The 23,386-nt window shown below is 38.4% G+C and overlaps 1 protein-coding gene across 6 annotated transcripts in view; it reads right to left on the bottom strand.

Moving 5' to 3' along the window:
• KDM4C (lysine demethylase 4C) overlaps positions 1-23,386 on the bottom strand; it is a 343,287-nt gene that overhangs the window by 56,086 nt on the left and 263,815 nt on the right. For 3 of the 6 annotated variants that reach the window (XM_032291097.1, XM_032291098.1, XM_032291101.1), the window contains 2 exons: positions 6,807-6,992; positions 5,136-5,240 (listed from right to left, as the gene is read on the bottom strand). In XM_032291097.1, the coding sequence (XP_032146988.1) occupies positions 5,136-5,240; positions 6,807-6,992 (291 nt within the window). The remainder of the gene's footprint in view (positions 1-5,135; positions 5,241-6,806; positions 6,993-23,386) is intronic. The other 3 variants (XM_032291109.1, XM_032291099.1, XM_032291100.1) reach the window with 1 other exon arrangement.

The following is a 23,386-nucleotide window of genomic DNA, read 5'->3' as shown; positions in this document are numbered from 1 at the left end:
CTAAGTGGCAAGCAGTAAAGAAGCAGAGCAGGAACCTGAACGCAGGACTGCCTGGAGACAAGATTTTTTTGGCTACACCACACTCCCAGATGCTGGCAAATCCTGATCCTTTCTAGCACAAGACTTTGTGAATCCAGAATTCTGAGAAGTAACAGTCCTCTGAAGCTAATTTCCCAGATTTTCAAGATTCGTCAACGTAACAGGAGCTCATTAAATGCTCGAGAAATTATTTTTCCTTAGTATGACAAATAGCCTGGAGTTCAGCCATTTGTAAAGTAATCTTACCAAATCATGTTAAGCTCTCCTGCCTTATTTCATAGAGTATCCTGAGGCTGTTGTGGGCATGCGGGTTTGCAGCAGCTCTCATGAAGCCCTTGTTCTATTGACAGAAAGCACAAGGAGAGAAGCATGACGCTCACTGACCCGGCCCTTCCTATGGAAATGGCTAAAGATCGGCAATGGGAAAACAAATTTGGGGGTACTGAACAGGGTTCAAAAATGTTTAATGGGATACATTTAAATTTCCTAGCAAAATTAAGAAAAATTTTATCTGCACTGGCTTTACTTGATAATATGAATAAGAGAAAGGTAGGTTCCAAATGTAAATTTCTAAAAGGTCTGTGCTAAATATTCCTCTCCCAGGCGAATCTAACCTTAACTTTCTATCATCTGGGAAAAATGGACAGAGAGCTCAAGAAAACCCTTCTATTGATAGAAATTTGAGGGATTTCTTTTTAAAAATGGGTGTGAGATTTAGGAATATTTGATTCAGATTCAGGTCTGAATAGCTGTAGTACTTTTTAAAATCCTTGCTAAGAAATCTTTACTCCATACCTTTGCTTTGGTCAGAAATCTCTCTTTGTCGATAACTGCAAATTCAGCAGGCCATTTGTTAAAAAATGTATGTAGAAGAAACAAACCATATACAAATACTAGATGATTATGTACAAGTCTGAGAACAAAAGAGTATAGCTTGTCAAAACAAACTTTGTTAAACAGAATTTTAGCAATATCCAAATTATTAAAGGAAAAGCAATTCCATCATCAGCAAAACACAAACGCACCCAGGATCTTAGAGACTGAGATGAAGGTTTGTGAAAATGACACCATTCAGGTCACTGTGAAATGAGTGTTAGCTAAATTCTGGTTCTCTTTATGAAAAGGAGAAAGCAGAAACTAAAAGAAGACAGCATCAAGCCATGGAAGTGAGCTCCAGACTAAGTGAAGGAAAATAAAAAGGAAATAGAAATGATAGATTCAATCCATAACTACATTTGATGTATCAGCCCTGTTGGGGCGAGGGCAAGCTCAGTGGCATTTAGATGGCCACCAAAAGCGATAATGGGCTAAATTCTTCCTCATAATCAGTTCTAAATTAACTGGTTGTCCCTTGGGGTCTTCTTTCTCACTTCCCAACTATATCTGATTTACCAAGGCCTATAATTCCACCTCCAAAGTGTCCCCATAATCAAGACCCTTCCCCTCATCCCAGGACATGGCCATAGTGGAAATCCACTATAGTGGAAAAAGAGTGGGAATGAGCGTTTTGGGGTCTCTCCCTTTCAATCCATAATCAACCTGAAACACTGCCTGCCCTTTTATAATTAATAAATTCATATAAAAGTGTGAGGTTATTTTATTATTAAGAATTAAGTGTGATTTTATTTTTAATTTAAGAATTAAGAATGTAATTTATTCTTATTTCTTTTCATTAAGTATTTTCTCAATAACAGACACTGAAAGCATAATATGCTACACAATATAGGATAAAAACTATTATTCTCAGTAATAGAATTTGGGAGCCTCAAACATTCATCTTTCCACATTGTTGAGGCCTAGAATGTTTCACTGTTGCTACCAATGAGAGATAGCCCACTCCATCATCACCCCAAGATTAGTTATATAGTTACAGGTTAACCCACAGAGACTTCTTGCTTTGAGCTGTTCGCCAGATCCTGTGTACTGTGGTGTCCTCTCCTGTCTTGAGCCCCTGTCCATGATGACAGGAAGGAGCTGTAATAAAACTGGCCTGGGAGCTGGCCTAGAGACCCAGAGGCTGGAAAAATCATTCACCTCAGGTATGGTTACTCATGCCTGTAATCCAAGCACTTTGGGAAGCCAAGGTGGTTAGATCGCTCAAGTCCAAAAGTTCGAGATCAGCCTGGGCAACATGGTGAAACCCAGTCACTACAAATAATACAAAAATTAGCCAGACATGGTGAAAACCAGTCTCTACAAATAATACAAAAATTAGCCAGACATGGTGGTGCACACCTGTAGTCCCAGCTACTCAGGAGGCCAAGGTGGGAAGATTACTTGAGCCCAGAAGGCGGCGGTTGCAGTGAGTTGAGATTGCCCCACTGCTCTTCAGCCTGGGCAATAGAGCAAGACTCTGTCTCAAAAAACAAACAAACAAACAAACAAACAAACAAACAAAAACATTCACTAAGTGCTGAACAAGGACTCAGTTGTTTTACTGAGATGAATGTTGGAAGACACATGGAAGAGAGCCATATGGTGGAATAACAAGATCCTAGACAACTTTCTAAAATGGGAGGTGCTAATACAGAAGTCACTCTACCCATCCTGTTTTCCATTATGCACACAAAAAAATACTGCTGGTGCATATGTGAAATACCCAGCACACACCTGACATAAAAGATGCTCAATAAACACTAGTTCTCATTCTTTTCCACTAATCCTATTCCCTAGCATCAGATAATTATTTTAACAAATTTATACCAAGCTGCTCCTATGGATAGCCAAGTGCTAGTTGATAGAAATAAAAAGACAACAACAACAACAAGTATTTCCTGTCCTTATGGCCTAGCTACAATAATACTAAAAGAAAAATATACAAAATCACATAAATTAACCAATAGTGTTTTTTTCTGTAAAAGTTCTTTCTCTCTTTTAGGTATCTGTCTTCATGTGAATAGCCACAACTTCTAAGGTTTCTAAATCTATGAATACAACTGTCATACTATTCTAGAGGAAAGAATATTAAGAAAAAATACTATGTACCTCATATAAGATGTATAAACAGGCCATGCTCATTGCAGTGAATTAACAAAGTACAAGTGATTCTGGTGCTGCCATACTAAACATGCAAATTACTCTAACCTAATATGAAGGTTTACTAAGTAACTTGCCAGGAAAACACATTGCATGCCTTCTTCTCACCGCCGTCATTCAACCATCCCTTTCATGGGCATCTGTCTAGTTTACTTAAGTGTGAGATGGTCAGTGTGGTGCTGTATTTTGCAGCAGTATATGGTTTATAGGTAGTTGACTATTTGCTTTGACGAAAAAAAATATGTTTCCAAGGCTTCTAGTTTCATAACTACTATTTATTGTATTGTCTTTTCCTTACAAACATCTGTGCAACACTCAGATAATTGGGTTAGGAATATATCCAAATGGAACCTTTGGAAATATAGCCAGAACATAGGTTATAATGAATCACGGCAAAGGGTGGTAAAGTGCACAGCATGACGACACACACCAACAGATGAGCACACCCTCATGTGCACACATGAAGGAGACCTTATATCTGAAAGAGCAGTGACATTCAAAAAAGGTGTTTAACAAAAATGCTGGGAAACACATGGGAAAATTTAGGTTGAAATAACAGGGCTCCGCTGTGGACTTCCTGTGACATGTTCTTTTCCATCTTTACGAATTTTTACCCTATTCTTTTCAAACACTGCCTATTCTAATTATAAACTCTGCTTACTGCTTGGTGGAATAGAGAATTAATAAACCAGATGAATTTTATACACTTACTCAAAATAACTTTACACCCAAATCTCAATAATAATGAATAAGCTCATATATTTAAAATAATTGGCCGGGCACAGTAGATCACGCCTATATTCCGGGCACTTTGGGAGACTGAAGCTGGAGGATCTCTTAAGCTCAAGAGATTGAGACCAGCCTGAACAACAAAATGAGACCTATTTAAAAATAAATTAATTAAAAAGTAATAATGTATGACACTAATGGAATAGTAGAATTTTCCTTAAAATGTTCCTTTTGGATGCTTTATAGCAAATAATTGGGAGAAATTAAAAAAAAAAGGGAATCAAAAACCATAAAATGAGTAAAAATGGAGATTCTATTCAAGCAAGAGTAGGTTTATACTTCATTTCACCTAAATTGTACAGGCATCCTCCACCATTCTGTAACACAACTGGGTCAGGCTGCCAAGTTAGCCTGAACTTTATTTTACAGTTTTCACTGCTATGATTCAGCAATTGCCCATTACTTTCAAATAATCAAGGCATGGTTGAGAACACAGACAAACTACAGTTTCTGCTCTAAGAAGCATATCTCTTAGCATTCATAGTTTATACAAAGAGAAATATTTGAGTGAATCTTAACTTTTCTATGCTTGATAAGGAAAGAACATTTAAAGCAATAGGGGCAAATCATAAGGTTCTCAACCAAAGTTGCCAGATCCTATAAATTCCTTCTGGTTAGTTCCCAGACACTTTGGGGGAGGATTCCATACTTGGAGTCTAATGGGAGAAGAATGGATAAGTAATAGCTACTAGAAATATACTTCAGAAATATGGTGTTAATAGTGCTTCCCCCTAGAAGACGTGGCAAAGGCAATTTATGAACAGGAAAATTTTTCCCTCATTGAGAAAGGCGGCCTCACGTAAATTATACGATGTTTTCCCCAGTCTTTACAAAGCATACCAAGCTGAAAGTGGATCTGTAGAAGATAGTTGTTTCTAAATCACCTCAAAGTCAAATATTTTATTTTTCAGCATCATTTAAGAAACACATTAGTGACCTAAACCTGACTGAACCACACATCAGAGTTATGAGGAATGAGGTCCTGATTAAACACCTGGATCTCTTTAATAGCAACTTCAATATAATCATCAGTATCCACAGGGCTTTGGAATATTAAAATGGTAAGGTATGATCCCAAGCAAAGCTTCAGATGAATACCTCTAGCACCATGTGAGGTTTGGGATTTAGAATTTGCCAAATAATAGAGTATAAGCTAAACAGCCATTTACATTCCAGCACCTGCCACTCATTATCTGCATCTATTCGGGCAAGGAATTAAAGCACTCTTAACTTGGGTTTCTTATCCTCCAAACAGGAAAAACACTACTCACGTGGCCCAGTTCACATAAGATTGTAGCACCAGCAGCAGCAGCAGTAGTAGAAGCAGTAGTAGCAATACAACTTTCATTTTTTGAGTGCTTACTTTGTGCTGTGAACTGAAAACAACATGGTGAGGTGGGATCCCATGCTTTATAGATGAGGAAGCTGAAGCTCAGAAATAAGAGCTTACACAGGGTTGCACAATCTGTTACTGGCAGAATCTAAGTGTGAACACCAACTTCTCTGACTTCAGAGGTCAGCACCTTGTTCACATTTCAAAATGCATTCATATAAATCCTCTAATGAGGTAATGCTATTGACTGCACACTGTAAAGGGCAAGGCACCACAGTCATGTAATGTGTTACTACGATATATTTTTAAAAGTTGCTAAAATATATTTTCTACTGGATACTATTATACTGGATACACTACTATTGTACTGGATACACTACTATTCTTAGGAAAAGCACATCAACTCAAGAAACTATGGAAAAGGCATGAATGAATAAGCAACTCAGAACCTAAAACAATGGAAAAATAAGACAAATAAAACAGATGTGACAGTCAGTGACATCATTTTGTACATTTGCGCATTCACTCACATGTGCACAGAGCCCCAGCCCACAAACATCAAATATCTCTCAAGATGTCAATGGAAGTTGCTGAAAGCATTACAAAGAGCTGGGAGATTTGTTGTGTATGACTCCACAAGCCAATGCTGACGACTTGGCAGGCTGCTCACAAGAGGTTATTAGGGACACAGGACAAGCACGTTAGGCTGCTAATAGCCTGTGGCCAAGTCTCTCAGGGAAAACAAAGTGCAGCAAGTTAGCAGAGCTGAGCATCTAGACAATGCTTTAGCCTCCTATTTAGTAGCCAAAAACAATCATGGTGAACTGGAAAGGTAACAAAGACATATCAACTATCTCTACACTCTAATAATATTTTTAAGCATTTAAAACAGAGGAAAGATTTCATTCGCCAAGGACAGGTCAACAGAATTACTGTATGGCTAAATTCACATTATTTAGTTGCAAACACTCTTTTCTCAGAAAATAAGCTCAAAAAAATTGTTCTCTGTATTTTTCCTCTACTTTTCTGTTTTTTTCTATGAGACTGTCCTCACTCCTTCCAGGGCCCCCAGGCTGTCCCTCATATATCCCACCTAAGGCAGCAGAGTCCCAAAAGCTCCTGGCCTTCCTACCTCTTCCTTGACTGTGCTGCTGCTCTGTATCTTCTAAAAGAAATAAATAACACCCCAAGACCACAGTGTACAGTTTCATAGACTGTTCACTACATAATCTCAGGTGGTGATCCCCCTGCAGAAATGATTTCACTCTCACCCTGGATATGTGTAGTGCATGACATGTGCAACCAAATTCAGCAGCCCTGTGTACAGATCCAACACCAGAACAGGCATAAAGAGTTTTCTGCATTCATTTGTTCATTCACTCATTTAGCTCATACAGATTTATTGTGTATAATGTGCACCAGACAATTGACAGGTCCTAGGCAACTACCAGTAAATAATTGTGTGCAATCCCTGCCCTCAAGGAACTCACGATCTAGACAGGTAAACAATGTATAATATTACAGAAGAATGTTATGTCTGGGAGGTATTCTAAAACAGGAGAAAATACAGATAAAGTCTTAGCACTGAAGAAGGGAGAGCACATCTTACCACATTGGGGTTGACCTTATGTCGAAAGCATGTGATGTTCACAACATAAGGCCAATCATCAGGCTCCATCAGTACCCCAGCAGCATGGGCACAAGTGACATGGAAGGAGGCCGGGCAGCGACCATAGGAACACTGGATGCAGGCTCCAGAGACCCTCTTAACCCGGTGTCTGCAGAAGATGCATTTCTGGAGGGTTAAAATAGAGAAGAACATCAATTCACATTCTGTACTCCAGTCAGTTTCCACAATTTACAGAATAATAGCTACTAGAGAAGAAAGAAAACAAAACAAAACTGATTACATCAACAAGGCCTGACCCTCCAGGGGCCCTAGTGGTGACAGTATCTGTGGCAACGTAATGTACTTACTTTAAAGGAAACATACTGCTATGGTCACAGACTATCAGATATACGTTTAACTATTTCTTGTAGCAAGGAAAGTCAAACACTTTTGCACATGCTCCTGCAGGCACAGAGCTCAGGAAAAGACCCCAGAGGTGCTCCTATAAACAATCCATGAATGCTGAAGCTACTTCTGTTTTATCTCCTGTATGGCAGGTCTTTCTGTGCATCAGGAAGTAGAATATGGGTTTGGAGAACAGGTCATTCTTTCCTAAATTAGATGAGGCCTTCAAAACACCCAAACAGCATAGGGACAAGTTAAGTTTTCCAATGACAAGGAAATGTAAAGTGTTAAATGGTCCAACGTGGAAAGTAGTGTTTAATAATCCAAATCTGAACCCTTCATGACTGACAAAAATATATATATGCTTTCCAAAGTGAGAAAATTGAAAATCACCCCAAAGGGCATAATTTGGTTAAATATCTATAGCTGATGATGCCTAGGGAAGAGAAGATGAAAATAAAAACAGCAATAATGATTACCACAATTCAAAAATTAAATTGCATACAATTAGCCCTAAACATTATCAGTACATTTGTTATGAGAGACAGAGAAAATCAAATAGCTTCACTAAATGTAAGTTGTGAACTAATACTGGAGCGTTAGGAAAAAATGGTTGTACAACAACATAGGGTCAGATCTGGAAAGCAGAAGCAACAATGATCAAAAGCTCAAATTTTCATTCCCAAGAGTAAAAAGGGTCTGAAATCTGATCAAATGTTAGTGCTCTTCTTTTACAGGTACATTTTCTTTCCTGCAAAAATAAAGGTACTTAAACTCAACCCCCTCTGAAGACTAATACTTTATCAGAGGCTTGCAAGAACCAATGTGCACTTAACTTCTAACTTTTCTTTGTCCTCACATCTGATCAGTGACTTCATCTTACAGATTCTGTCCCTTAATTCTGATCTCTCCCTACCATCTATACCAACTGCCACTGCCTCCGCCCATGGTGTCTTGCCTAGCATAGTAATAGACTCCCAACGTGTATCCCCATCTTTTATTTCATTCTATCTCCATTTGTCTTCCCCAAAGCTGCCAGAGTGATTCTTTACCACACGAATCTCATGTCACCACCACTATACTTAATATCCTTCATATAATTAAAGGCTTCTCTTTATCTCCAAGTCACTTAAAAAAAAAGGGGGGTAAAGCATGAGGTGGACGAGCAAAGCTTATAAAAGGCCCTTTGTGGCCTAAGGGTTATTTCTCACTAGTACCCATAAGGGCCCTAGACTTTAGACACTTATGTGGGTGGCTTCCTTATACATACAGATTCAATGTACAATTAAGCATTTTTAAGTGGAGGTTGAGGATGTGGCTTAGCTGATTAAAAAAATCACACACACATATACACACACACACAAATACACAGAGAGAATCATAAAACTAAAAAGACATCATAATCTGCATAAAAGCATTATTTAATATTCTATCTTGGTATCTCTTTGGCAATCCATGCTATCAGTTTCAATACATTTGTGGTAACTCTTAGTATTTTAACATCTTTTTGTCAGTTCCAATTATTTGAAATGCGATGGCAGATACAAAGGCAGAAACTCCTATCAGGAAGCCCAGGCATTTTCAATCTTTTAAGAGCCCAATTATATGACATAGAGGTCAGTGTTTGAATAAGTTAATATATTGACAGGTATATGAGAGGTAAAATTATGTCTTATTTTCCTAATAAGACCTTTTAAGAGTAGGACAGAGTATTGTGACTTAACTAATTAAAGCATTGGTATCTCCCAACCTTTGTCACCATTAACTTCCTCATTAAACTGAGACTCACCAAAAAGGAGTAAGAAGACAGAATACACTTATGACCAGAGAGGATTCAATCCTTGGAAGCTAAGAAGGGACTTGCCCTCTTCCAGGAGGACCAGAAGTGGTGATTTCTAAGGACAGAACCACAGTATCTTTAGAAAATCAACCTAACAGTAAACTATTATAACTCAATGCTTTGCAAGATGTTTATTCAGAGTTGAGAACTTAAACATCACACAGGTTCTCGTAGAGACAGAGAACCCCACAAAACCTATGAGAGACGCTGTTGTGAATGTAACCTGTAAGATAGTTAACATGGTATTTTAGATCCCCATTTTCATCTGCTTGTTGCTAAACTGGTTTTTTCCCACCTGGCTGAGAAAAATCTCTGGAATTTGATGACCACAGACACTCGGGCTACAAAATGGAATCTAGTAGGTTAAAGATATCTACGTGCACTTAAGAATGTTACAACAAATACGTGATATGAAAGAAGTAGGAATGAAATGCTCCATGGCACTAGAATAACATGAATAGCCATGGTACAATGAATCATGCCTGGTAACAACAGAGGGAAGAAAGCTTTAAGAAAAGCAAAGATGAACTGGATCAAAATGGTACACTCAATCTCTGCAACCATCTATCCTGGCCCAACCCCTACATAACTATACAGAAAAAGGATGAAGCCATAACAGCACTGACAAAAGACAGTGCCGTCAGAGGACCAGAAAATTTATGGGATTCCTAGACCATGGGAAACAGGTGGAACTAAATCAACAGAGAAGTCAAAGTAGATAAGGACTCATCCAAAGTAAGCGTTTGGCAAAAAATATCCTTTAGGCAAAGGATACCAAAGGAGTAAGTATAATTCGCAGCCCTAAAGCCTCGGAGCCACCCCAAATCAAGAATTCACACACACACAAAAATCATAATTAAAAGTAGCGGAAACCCTGGGTCAACATGAGGTAATTATTTTAAAACAGTGCTACTCAGAATGTTTCTAACATGATGTTTTTAAAGATCTCTAGGCCTGGTGTGGTGGCTCATGCCTGTAGTCCAAGTAGTTTGCGAGGCTGAGGCAGATGGATCACCTGAGGTCAGGAGTTCCAGACCAGCCTGGCCAACATTGTGAAATCCTGTCGCTACGAAAATACAAAAATTAGCCAGGCATTGTGGTGGGCACCTGTAATCCCAGCTACTTGGTTGGCTGAGGCAGGAGAAATCACTTGAACCTGGGAGGCGGAGGTTGCAGTAAGCGGAGATTGTACCATTGCACTCCAGCCTGGGTGACTCCATCTCCCTCAATCCCCCCTAAAAAAGAGATCTTAATGCATACTGAGATTTGATAAACACTGCTGTAGGATAGGTGGGCTAGTTAATGTTTTCTCCATCCCTAGCCTACTGAGACACTGATAATTTTTCGTAAATTTTATATTAGAGGCAGGGTTTTGCTGTGTTGCCCAGGCTGGTTTCAGACTCCTGAGCTCAAGCAATTTGCCTGCTTTGGCCTTCCAAAGTGTTGGGATTATGGGCATGAACCATCACGCTGGCCTTGACTTTGCCTTCAGAATAAAGCTATGAGAATTACTAGAAAACAAGAGTAAATAATATGCCAGGGCAGAGCTCCCATCTCATCTGAGAGTTAAGGTTGGAGAGAGAAGTAGAAAAAACCTTGAATCAATCCCCAAACTCCTCAAGACAAATGGAGTTTCTGTATAAAAATATACAATACATTAAAAAATAAAAATTGCAAAATAAAATAATATTAAAATATAATATTGAAAAGTGTGTGTTCTACAGGGAGGGGAATGAAAAAAGGTTAAAGAGCACTAGACCCCAGGGAGCTGATCACCCAGACAAAAGCTCTTAGTGGGTATCTCAGGCAGGACAGTTCTGGCAAGGCTGATGTCAAGAATAGAAATGGCTCTGGTCCACCCCAAGGTTCCAGCACATCTGGGTGGGGCCACCGAATTTGCATTTCTAACAAGTTCCCAGTGATACTGATGCTACTGATCCCCAGCTTACACTTAGAGAACCATAGGGTTAGAGAGTTAAAAACTTAAAAGTTGTCACTCATGCTGACAGCTTCTAGTACAAGGGAATTAAGGAAGGGCAATTTTTTTTATATATACCTACTCTTCAGTGTCAAGGGTTGAGAGAATCCTCAGGCGGGTATGATTTATAGAGCACTGTACTTTCTTGGGGGACTGGATTTCCATACTTATTCCAGTGGCATAGGCCATTAAGGCTTCTAATGGATTGAGATAGTAATGAAGTATCCGGCAGTGAGGCTTTGTATATCATTAGATTTCCTTGAGCATCCAGCTTGGCAAAGGGCATCAAGAAATGATGAGCTGTGAAGGAGCTGGAGGTTCAAAGCACATCTCCTTCCCCCTTTTTCCTGTTAATATGATTTGTGATATTATTTTGTTGTTGTTTTGCCAGTTTTATGATTCTTTTTTCTTACACAAAGAGGCAGGTAATTCTGAAACAGGTGTGAATGCTTTTTAATTGTGGTTTCCCGATCAAACAAGTCATAGGCTAATAATAATGATATATTAGCTAATTTCTTTTTCCTTTTGTTCCCTAAAGACACTTTTTCTAAGTACCACACAGCAAGCTAACATTCCCAGCTCAAACACGGCACAACGGACATCACTATTGTTGCGGGCAAGTCAGAGGACTCAGGCTAAAACCTTCACTTTGCTCCAAGTTCTTAAATACAGGGTTCCTAATAGAATCCTCTGATTTTTAGCCCTACCTAAAAGATTGATGTTCTGCTCATTAGTATTCATTAAGTCAATCCCTCATGTGTCAATACTGGCTAGCACAGGGGAAGTCTGAGTTTTACAGTAAGGAGCATAGTCTAGTGGGGGAGACATGAGCAACAATAAAAAGCAGATTGGAACAACAGCCATTTGAGAGTGAGATTCAGAAGGAAAAGAGAGAGGAGTTTAACAAAGAGAAATCAATTTATCCAGTCAGCTAAAGAGTGGCTAGGGAGGGAAGGAAATGGAGGACACTGAAAAGCAAGGTCCCCAGTGCACTGACACCACAGGGTCTGGGCTGTTTTGTGAGAGGCAGCAATTAATATGCAGCCTCATCCACATATGAATGATATGATAAAACGAATCCTGCATATTCAAGCAACAGGTCATAACATGATAAGTCCTCTGTCTCTCTTCCCCAAAAAGTTATTTCTTATGCACTCTGAGTTCAGAGCATTAAAATAAATGGCTCATGATGTCAAGGATGTTGAATTAAATCCTTATTTATGATAGGTATCAGAAGCCATTTATCTCATGGCTTTTTGTTTGGTGAGATTCACCCTGCAAAAGGTGAGAAAGCTAAGAAAAGTCAAGCAGCAGGAAAAGGCCAGTGGGATGAGCTCAGCTAGGCCAAGAGACAGAGCTAAAGAAAAAATGGACAGAGGTGGCCAGGGATCAGATATAAGGCTACATGTATTCAAAATAAGGCTAAGGAGTCACTGCTGGCACTGAGAAAATGTTAAATAAAAATCACAAAAGAATTTCCGAACTGAAAAGGCTAAGGCAGTTCAGACACAAACCAACAAATTAACAAATGACTTGTGAAAAGTACTACGCCAACAGCACAGTCATACTTTTGTTTTATTTTGGATCAACATATACTTCACAGGGAAGATCAAGTATGAATCATTTGGAAGCACCTTTTAAGCCAAGTAGCAGAACACTGACTATACACATAAATAGCTATTAACTTAATGAATGTTTTCTTAATGTATATAATGTAGTAATTCATTCTCTCAGCTACTTCAATACTCACTAAATATCTTCATGTGAGATCATTTTGCAAAATGCAAAGGCAGACAGAAAAATGAAAAAGATACACACAATCCTTGTATTTAAGGAGCTTAATTTGGTATGAAAAAATAGCTGTAACAAAAGCTTTGCAGCCACAATCACAATAGGAAAGATAAAGCCCTATTAGATTTAAAAGATGATTGGACTGGCAGGGCAAGGCGAGGCAGCATGTGAGCCTCAGGTGGTTACCTACCTCCATTCAGCACTCAAACCATTCTACTGAGCAGATCTAGAAGAGGGGCAAGACAGAATGAGCTTCATGCCAGCTACCTGAGGGGCACCAAATACAGGACAAGGAAGCAGGTATGATTCTACTTTGATGACTCAAGTCACAGGGGAGCCCATGACGTGGCAGGCGAGTGTAGAAAGCTCACCTCTGCACCACTCTGAACTGAAGGCCAGAGTCACTGTGACCAGAAAGCTGGATGAGTTCCATCCTGATGGCTCCCAAGAACTCATAATAAGGCAAAAATAGAGTTTCTCTCAAAGTTTTCTATAATTAATTTCTTGGAGTTTAGATTCTGCATGCAGCGCTTTGGCACCAGGTCAGATGCTGCCCTGCAGGGTTACAGGCTGACATGCTGCTCGCAGGCTGAGACTTTAGCCACAGGGACCCAGGGCCTGCTTCATGGCTCAGAGAAGCTGCCCAGCAGGATTTTTAAAGGACTAAGAAAGCCACCAAGAAGAGGTGGACTGTGAGCTTATCCTGAAGGACTAGCAGACTTCAGCCACTGCATGTGGGGGTGGGATAAAGAAGGAGGAAAAACATCTAGATGGGAGTAACAAAACTCAAAAAAAAAATGACCAAAACAGAGTCAGGAAGTATGAGCACAGCCAAGGGATGGCAGGCTGAAAAGGCAGGATCCTGAAAGACCTTGGACTGTACTCTGGCACAAACTTCACTTGCCCGGGTGAGAAACTCACGATGGCTTTGTAGTAGCAGCTAATTTTTAGGTGGAAATTAGGACTACTATTTTATTACAGTTCTCTGAGTGGCTCTGGGTTAAGGCTCAGGTAATCAAGCAGTTCTGCAGCACAGACCACCCAGAAAATCAACATGATCTTTAACGAAATGCCTGTTGATCAGGCATGTCACTTTGTCCATCTTTGCTCCTTTAAAAAAAATTCTACCTGCCTTTTTATTAAAGGCACCTATCACAGTATACAAGCTAAGTATCTGAGGGGGACCTTGACCAAGCACCACACTCCTGGAGTCTCCGACGCAGGGAATAGGTAGTATTCAAAGTTGTATGTCTGACTTCACAGTTGCGAATTTAGCTTGGCACAGGAATAAGGGGAAGTCACCGAAACTGCAAAACTAATATGGCCGGGACAGACAGAAGTAAAGAGGTGAGAAGGTTGTGGGTAAAACAGGCCAGCCTGTGGATGCTTCCTGCCCTTCTTTCCTAGACCCCCTCTTAGCAGAAAATAGTGCTTCCCTCTGCACTTAACTACCTGTGCTGTCTAGAAAACACAGACATAAAAGCAGCATTTGCAAAGAAATTAAATATTAAAGGCTACATTACAATCTCACGTTGAAAGAAGCACTTCGCTGATAGCATGCAGCAGCATTTGCTGATGAATCACAAAATAAGCAATGTTACATACCTTGAAAAAAATCAATCACTTCCCATTTTTACTTCTCTCGTAGCCTATTTGGGTTCCATCCTTTATTTCAAGTCAAAAGAGCAAAAGGGGTACACAATTATAGCATATAGAGAACTTTATTCTAAATACTTATTAAGCGCCACTAAACATCTTTCACCTGATGGGTGGGGAAAGAAAGGGCTACTAACCACAAAATAAGTGTTTTCTAAGTACTTCTGTATTTGCATTTTTCTTTCTTTTTATGTTCCTATTAAAGAGCACCTATATCCTAAAGGAAATTTCATTATTTGAAATTACTGTTTACAGAAATCCTTACTCTCATTGCATAAAGCATTTATTAGTTGAAGTCAGAATTACTGAATTATCTGGTTAACAAAAGTCACTCTGTCATTTGTGACACAATTGTAACCAGCTAGAGTTCACTGATGTGTGTGCTCTCCACCCTATAAAAATCTACCCAGATTTGTTTAATTACTTAATACTTGGAAGATTTTCTTAACTCTATTCAACTTACCTAGTTTTAGATCTCTCTGAATTAATGTTGGAAACCATAATACTTTAATGATTGAATTCACATTGGTTAAATTAAAGGACACATAATTTTTCCATATGGCACAATTCAGGAAGGTCAGCTTACAAGCTCTCAATTGCTCCAAGAACAACCAAAAAAAAAAAAAAAAGATAAGAACTAATTATCCTTAGCAATATTTGTTCTCAGGCAGGGCAAATATCCAACAGTATGAAAGGTTGCAGTTGTGGTTTGCTGACATTTTTTCAGAGACGAATATGCAGTTCCTCAAATCTCTGTTTTATGTATATTTATTGAAACACATTCATTTAAGAGGACTGGGATGGAACAGTAAAGGCATCTCTGGTTCATGGATGTGCAATAAGAAATTGTGTCCCACAAGTGAATTTCAAGAATTTCTATCCTGTCCAACTTCCCCCAGGCATTTCTTAACAGTTTAAATGGACCTTTGTAGACATTCCTGCTAAATATACTTACCTTGGTAAGAGTGGTTGGGAAAAGGAACAAAAAAAAGATCTCATCATTTTTCTTTGATAACTACACAAGCTGCTACTCTGGGGTATTCTTCCTTTCTGAACACCAGAAGCTATCCCAAGGCCCCTGAGTGCATCTGACCCTTAATAGAAACTGTCACCCATGAATTGTTCTGTCTGTGGCCTGCCACAACCTCTTTGCCTCTTGTCTTTCAATTATGCTAGCAGCAGCCCACATTGAGGGAATTTATGATTGAGCTGAAATATCCGCACACTGTGTCTCCAAATAAAACTGAGGAAGCAGTGATGAAAAGCTATAAAGTCAATGCAGTACAGACACGTCCCAGGTGACCTTTCAAAGGAAGTGCCTTTTCTGGGGAGACAACTGCAGCCATGGGAAGAGTTAACTCAGGATATGGTTCCTCTGCGTGGACACAGGCTGTCCAGTTCAGAGCCCATCCCTTCTCCTGCAGCCGCCAACCACCTTCTTCTTCTATGTAAGTATCTGACAGGACTGCTACAGGAGAAAAATCACCCAATAGTGAGTTTGTGGATTCGTCTTCTAGATGAGATAAATTTAGGGTTTCCAATCTCAAGTGGCCCTTAAAGTCACTCAAAAATTCCTTTTACCTTTCCCAACTTAAGGAATGGACAAAAGGTAGTAAAAAGGCTCTGTCTGGTTAAAGCCCAAATCCTAACCCTGCCACCATGTGGCTTTGCACTGTATTACCTCAGGATATTGCTTCTGGATTATTCGGGCGACTTCCTTTGAGGACAAGTAAATGGCCAATATTTTTACAATGATCTATTTGTGATTAGAACAATGGGTAACTTCTCTAAGCTTAGTTGCTTCACTGGATAGACTTCAGCACCTATTCTTCATGAAGTTGCCCTTAAAAAAATAGCACATATAAGAGTTAGCACAATACCTGATACACAGTAAAAGGTAAATAATGCTGCCCTTTATCCTTCAATAAATCTGTTTTAAAATATTACTTCTCTTCAACCAGGGCCCAAGTCCTCACATTCTAAAGATAGCCATGCCTCTTCTTTCACCTAGATGATACCGGTCACAGGGCATCAAATTGCTCAACTTCCCTATACTCTACCTTCAGATTCATAGACAGTTTCAAAACATTTATGCTTATTTACTTAGACATTATACAACTAAGTACATCTTCTTAATGCATTAATAGATTGCTACAGTACAAACTAATTTTTATAATATTTTAATAACTGTACTTCAATATAATTGTTTCCTCTGTAATCCCGTGCATTTTAAACGCTTAGAAGTATTTTTCTGAGAAGAGGTCCATATGCTTTACCAAAACTGCCAAAGGAGTCCAGGAAACACACACACACACACACACACACACACACAGCACCCAGATGTTATGAGAAAACACTGAACATCTGTTAATCAAAAATAAATAAACAAACAAAAACAAAACCCAGATGAAGAATGATAAAAAATGTCGACCATCCAATGCCAGGGGAGAAGCTTGGATCATAAATTACATGAATACAGTAACAATAACCAGTCACACACCTGAACAGAGATAAAATGAATAAGCAAAAATGAAGAATATTACATTGCAACTAGGGGAAGCTTGATTTTTCCTTTTTGTGTGTTGTTACATTATGATTTTTATAATAATAATGAAAATAGATGGAGCATAAACCCTGATTATCTTTAGAGCTATTTTATTTGTCATATTGCTTCAGACTCAGAACTGGCAGATTCACTCTCACAGTGAATCAATAACACCATGCTCTACGCTTCATTTTCCTGTGTTTCCTGTTAACCATAAACAGGTCCTCAAAAGAGGTGTGGCCACAACAGAGGAGTAAGGTAAATCCAAACATGCACATTTTCTTCATGGAAGTAACATGATCTCATCTACATTACCTACAATGCTTTTTTTCTGTCATGAAAAATTGGCTGACTAACTCCAACAGATACTGGACAAGCCCAGCAATTAACTCTTTAGCCAAAGAGTGAGAACATTAACTTTTAAAAGTTCATTTCAAAATATTTAGCTCAATTAAAAGTAAATATTTTGTGGATGCTACGCCATATTGTACTTATTCTTGGCATGGCTTTTATAATGCACTTTTCGTTTTCCCTCTATTTCTTAATAGAATTTTCTCAATATTTAAAAATTCCATTTCTATGAGATCTCTTCAAACAGAACAGTCAGTTACTCAAGCAGATGTGCGCAAGAACATGTTCATACTCTGAAAGACACGTACCGCTTATGTTCTGGCTCACTGGCAATGACAAAACTAAAGTGTAGTCTTCTAGCATCTCCAGAGCTTTTTTGAAAGATGAAGATTACCTAGTCCATCCTGGAATGCCTGCACCTCCATTTCTCTATGGATGCCTCTGTCTCAAAAAGAAGCCCATGCAAGAAGTTCCTAGGAAGCTTCACAGCAGTAAAAGACAAAGTGCTTCTGTCTAAGTGTAAGTACATATATATTTTAGTGCTACAACTGTGAGACCAAAGTCGGAGTTTTCAGTGATAAATTATGAAGAAAAACCTCTTTCTCTGGAATCCTATCCAAATAGCTCCAATCAGATTAATGCAAAATGAGGACAGAGAAAGAAAAGTTCAAGGATTCTAGCTTTTTGTAATAAAGGTAACACTTGAAGTTCATGATATGCTCACTGACATCAGAGCAGATTTTCAGGCTAACTCGGTACCCTTACCCCACCTGACAGAGTAAAGAAGAATGTGTGGGAGTTACAGCTCTCCCACTAAGATGCAAGTTACTATGTTTCTCTCAGCCTCAGGTTCTACAGCTAGACTTCAGAAGATCACTGTGGGGATTAATGGAATAATAGATACAGAAGTGCTCTCTAAACAAAAAAGGCATCACAAAAATAGTCATTTCTACTATTGTCTTTTAAAGATGATGAGGAAGAAAGAAGAAGAGGAGGAGGAGGAAGGAAGGATGAAGGAAGGAGGAAGGAAGGAAGGAGGAGGAGGAGGAGGAGGAGGAGGAAGAAAGAAACATAATGTAATAATACATCAGTTCTTCTGTTTGCCAAAGCAAAAGGCCAAAGAGCTTGCGTATAAGATCCAGTTGGAACAAAAAATCAGATCACCCCAGTTATCAAGGGTATATATGAAAAAGGGGAAAAAGTATGTGACGTTAAACAAGTAACACTTCAAGAAGCAGTGCAGCAGCATGTGCGCAGCCCAGGGTCTGAGACCTGCGTCGGAACAAGCATCATCAATGCTTCTCCCTTCTTCTCAACCTAATCTCTACCAGGTTCCCTGGTCAGGCCTTTCTTAGCACCAATGTGACTTTTCCTGCCCACGTCTTCCCAGTCATAGGCTGATGTGTTCATTCTTCAAGCCTTGCTTCCCATTTCTTAGTATGTGTGATGGTCAAGGCTTAATTCAGTATTCTCAGTCTATGTTTCTCAGATTTCTTTTTATGGAAAGAAAAAAATCTCCATGTCAGATTCAGGATTTTTGGATAGGAGTTTGAAGTATTTTGTTTTTGTAGCCATGTTTAGTAAACTATTTTTTTAAATACATTCACTAAAATCGCACATCCATCTAACTCTTAACAGAAGATAAGAAACTAGACAGCTGTGCCCAAACAAATTTCTCAAAGTATAGGGAATGTTTATTTCTGCCTTTTCCTAGAGGAAAAAACTCGTTCTTTCTTTAAATGACTTTAAGTATAAAGTGTTTTATTAAAAAAAATCTATAGTAATGGAGTGGAAAAATTATTGTTTTCTATTACTAGACTTGTATGAAGTGTGCCGAAATCTTTTTTTTTCTTTTATTGCCTATGCTTATCCAGTTTGCCAAAATCTTCCACACGGTTTTCACCTCTCTCCCAAGTGAATTCAGACCTTCGCTGTGGACTTGTACTGGGTTAAAGCCATTCTTATGATAGTGACAAAAGAAAGTTTTCATCGAAAACCATCCGAGAGCCGCGAAAGAAAGAGTCACCTGCTCAGGTTCATTTGAAATATTCATGCACTCAACAGAAGTTCAGATTAAAAACAGAGTCCCCAAGCAATGGAGGTTTTGGGGGGGTTCTCCTCAAATTTTAGGCTTTATAATGGTTTTTTCACAACATGGCCCACTTGCAAATAAAATGCTTCCACGCTCCACTGGGATTAATATTTTCACTTGCAAAATTATGTAATGGACATGAATAGGATGTTCGATTCATTCTTCCCCTTGCAAGAAAAGAATAGTTCTCAGTAGACACATGTGAAAAATCATAACAACGGATTGATATTCTGGAGTGTATCTATTTTTGAAAGTGACAGCTGGACACACTGAACAAATCACAGGAAACATATATTCTTACAACGTGAGCCAGAGATAAACATGCCTAGAATGCTACACCTGTTGAGGGAAGGAGGAGACACCACACATCTAACAGACGTGTAGAAATGGTGTTATGGTTTTGACTATTCTGCAATTCTGAACCTTTTATGGGGAGGTCAATTATAAACACATCCAGCCCATACCAAAGTCATTCCTTCATTTGACCACCCCAGGCACTAATGCAAGGGATGCTTAACCCTTCTGAAAACACTTTAAACCTGGCCAAATTAAAAGTAGCACCAGAGGGATTATTTTTTTTAGCAAGAACCCACAAGCAATTTACTTGACCAGACGAAAAAGTGCCAAGAAATCCTTTATCACAAAATAGCTTCTTGAATCTTTCTACCAATAAACCGCCCATCTTTCCAAGAATGCCTATCCTCCCTGCTGATAACAAGCTGTGGAGATAAATATTTTATTTTTTTCTGTAAAACCCCAAATGATGTTTTCAAATAAAATAAAAATAAATCTACTACGTGCTACTGTCAAAAATGGTCCTAGAAGAGGTAAATGTCATTTTAAAGGCTGTTTGTTAAAATATTTAGGAGAAAGAATCTACTTGTCAAGTTCCAACAGGAAGCTCTGAAGAGGTTATAAGTGCATCTATCAAATTTTCATCTACCTTGAGGCTAACCTATTGGGGAAACCACAGAAAGCCTGGCCCTGTGTAATGAGGGAGCTGAAAGGGCTAGGAGTTTCAAGCATTGGACAGCAACAAAGTCACAATCAAGTATAAAGATGAAGCTTGAGGGCTTCTGCAGTGATTCCCCTGGGAAGACACACTGGCATGGGTAGGCAGGCAGCTGCATTCTGCTTTAAGCCACAGTTCAAGCTCAGGAATGGAAACCATCTGATGGCCACTCAAACTGCCTCAGGAAACTCTGACCTCTCAGGCCAAACCAAGCAAAGCAGCCCCCACCAAATCTCAGCAAAAGAAAGGCGGCGCCAGCAAAATACGGCAAGGTTTGTTTTTTTGTAAGTACAATTTAAAGTGCTTCCATGACCCCACCCTTCGGGAATTACATGCAGTGACTTTTTTTAACAAGGAAAATTTGGTTTTAAGGAGCTTATGGGAACATTTAACTTGGACTGGAAAGGTTATTTGCTCAGCGTTAGGCTAAAAGCCAAAATCCACTTTTAACCAGAGATGATTTTCGTATTATACCTCACAAGAGTATTGTGTCATGTAAGCAGGCTGCAGCGATAAGCAGTGAAGTGAAGTTATGACTTCCCCCAAAGACTCATTAAAATGTATTATTAAGTAGAAAAATTCAGAAAATCCAAAAAAAACCCGTCTATACAATCTCAGAAACAGTAAAAATGCTTTCCAACTTATTATTTCTGTTGCTTTGCCTGCCTACAAATACCACTACGTCAGTACTGTGAAGAACTTGATCCTGCTGCAAAAGATGAAAATGCCTCAAAGTTGTGTGCCACTATGATGCTCTGTATATATTTTTTCACTTAAATGTGTGATGGAGGAACATATGATAACTTCAAGTGACTATAAAAAAAATATGAACCTGTGAAGATTCTACAATTTTTTTTAAAACTATCCAACCCACAAAATACATTAAAACATGGTAAATTAGAAAGTTATCTAGAAAAAAAATGACACTTTCCAATTTTGATTTTTATAATTCCAAATTTTAGCAGCTCCAATATTTTTCTTTCTCCTTCCTGCTTTGGTTTTTAACTCATCTCAACCTTTTTTCTCATCAATTCTTGAAAATTTACCCCCACCACTTCAATTTTTAAAAAGTAATGATTTCATTTAAGTCAAGCAAATGTGCTTTAAGAAAGCTGGACAAAATATCAATCTTACCAGATCCTACAAGAATGTGAAAACACACTTGCAAAGGAGTTCCAAGCTGCTATGGAAACAGCATTCTTTTTTTTTTTTTCTTTCTTTCTTTCTTTCTTTTTTTTTTTTTTTTTCAAAATAACAGTGCTCCTGGCTCAGGACTGCTGGCATGCAAGCTTCCAATCCAAGCCCATTGACAGCTTGTGGAGTGGACAGATGAGGCGTGGAAAATATTTTAAATTAGTTCATTTATCTTGTTGAGACACAGGAAATGGCAACAAATTTCTCACATAAAAGAAGGAATACAGAAAGACAATGCACCTCCAGTAATGTGTAACAAATTTAGTCCATTAAGAACACCTTTCAGACTATTGCATATTACCTAATAATAGCCACACCTCATATGTTTAAGGAATATTTTTTCATTAAAAGATCCAGAAAGCTAGCTAGAAATCAATGACTGCTTCTGAATTTTAAGACTCACATTTTGGAATTCATATAGTTTCAAAATCAACGTTTTTGAGTGATCCTAAGCAGACTGTGGGTCAATACTAATACTAGTATAGAAAAATGTAAAAAAGAACTGAAAGTTCTTAAAGGAGAGTTCAAAATTGCCACATTTTAGGATGAAACAGCAAGAGATGAGTTAAGAGAATGTGATGCTCCCTTAAATGTGAATGAACAAAATAGCGTTTCTCCTAGGTCTCATTCCAGGCTTCACATCAACAGTTAACTTTTGGATCCATGGCTCCTGCCCACCCATGGTGATTTATCATTTTCCACTTCAAGGGTTCTTCCCTGAGGCACAAAGCAGGGGCTTCAGGCCTGGAAGGAAAAGCAAGTGGATACAGGGGAGCCAAACACTGGTCTCAGGATTGGCTGCACCAAAATCACTAGGAATCAGGGAATCCTGCTAAAGATACCGTCCATCTTTGCCACGCAACCAGAAATTCTAATTCGTAAATCTAATTGGGAGCCCAGAAATCTGTATTTTTGATAAGTACCTCAAAGCATTTCTAGTGCAAAGCCACATTTGGTAATCACTGTGGGATTACAAATCAGCATTCTTCATAAACCAGAAGTAGAAAGAATTTTGAAAAACTATGTGCCCTCTTACATAATTTTAAGTGGACACAAAATTTCTCATCATAAGTTTAAATAATTGTAGAAGCTGTACTTCTTGTGGATTAAAAACTGACATTTAGAAATAAAACACATATCTCTAAATACCACGGTCATCTGATACTCCATCATCCATTTAACAAATAAAAGAACAGGCTCTTCCCTAACGTTCTGTAGCATTCCTTATTCCCTTTAATTTAGATTACTTCTATTCTGCTTTCCCTACAGAATTTTATCTGAATGTAAGATAATTTTATGCCTGAAACTCTTTTAGTTATCACTGTACCATAATCCTCTATGTCAAAAATATGCATGTTAATTGAAGTTCAATTTAAAAAAAAAATTTCCTATGACAAGACTCCGGGTTAAAAAAACTTCTAGTTTGGCTTTTATACTTATTTTCAGTTTATAACTGATCAAATCTACATACGTAATATAACTGGTAATTGTTAAAGAAAAAAGTATATTTTTAATGGAACTATATCTCAATCAGATAAATGAGGCTTTTAAAAATTATTTTATGAATGTATGTTACACACTGCTGGAGTAAGGCATGTTTCTGTGTCATTTTAATTATATATTTCGTTTTCAAAAAAAAAAAGCCTTCATATTAAAAACTAAACGGAATTTGAGGGATTTTGTTGTAGTAATGTCTCTTAATTCTTGTGAGCTTTT

Source organism: Sapajus apella, unplaced genomic scaffold (assembly GCF_009761245.1).
Source record: "Sapajus apella isolate SASKATOON/1434 unplaced genomic scaffold, GSC_monkey_1.0 scaffold24, whole genome shotgun sequence".
NCBI lineage: Eukaryota > Metazoa > Chordata > Mammalia > Primates > Cebidae > Sapajus > Sapajus apella.
This window is presented reverse-complemented; position numbering and strand designations above follow the sequence as displayed.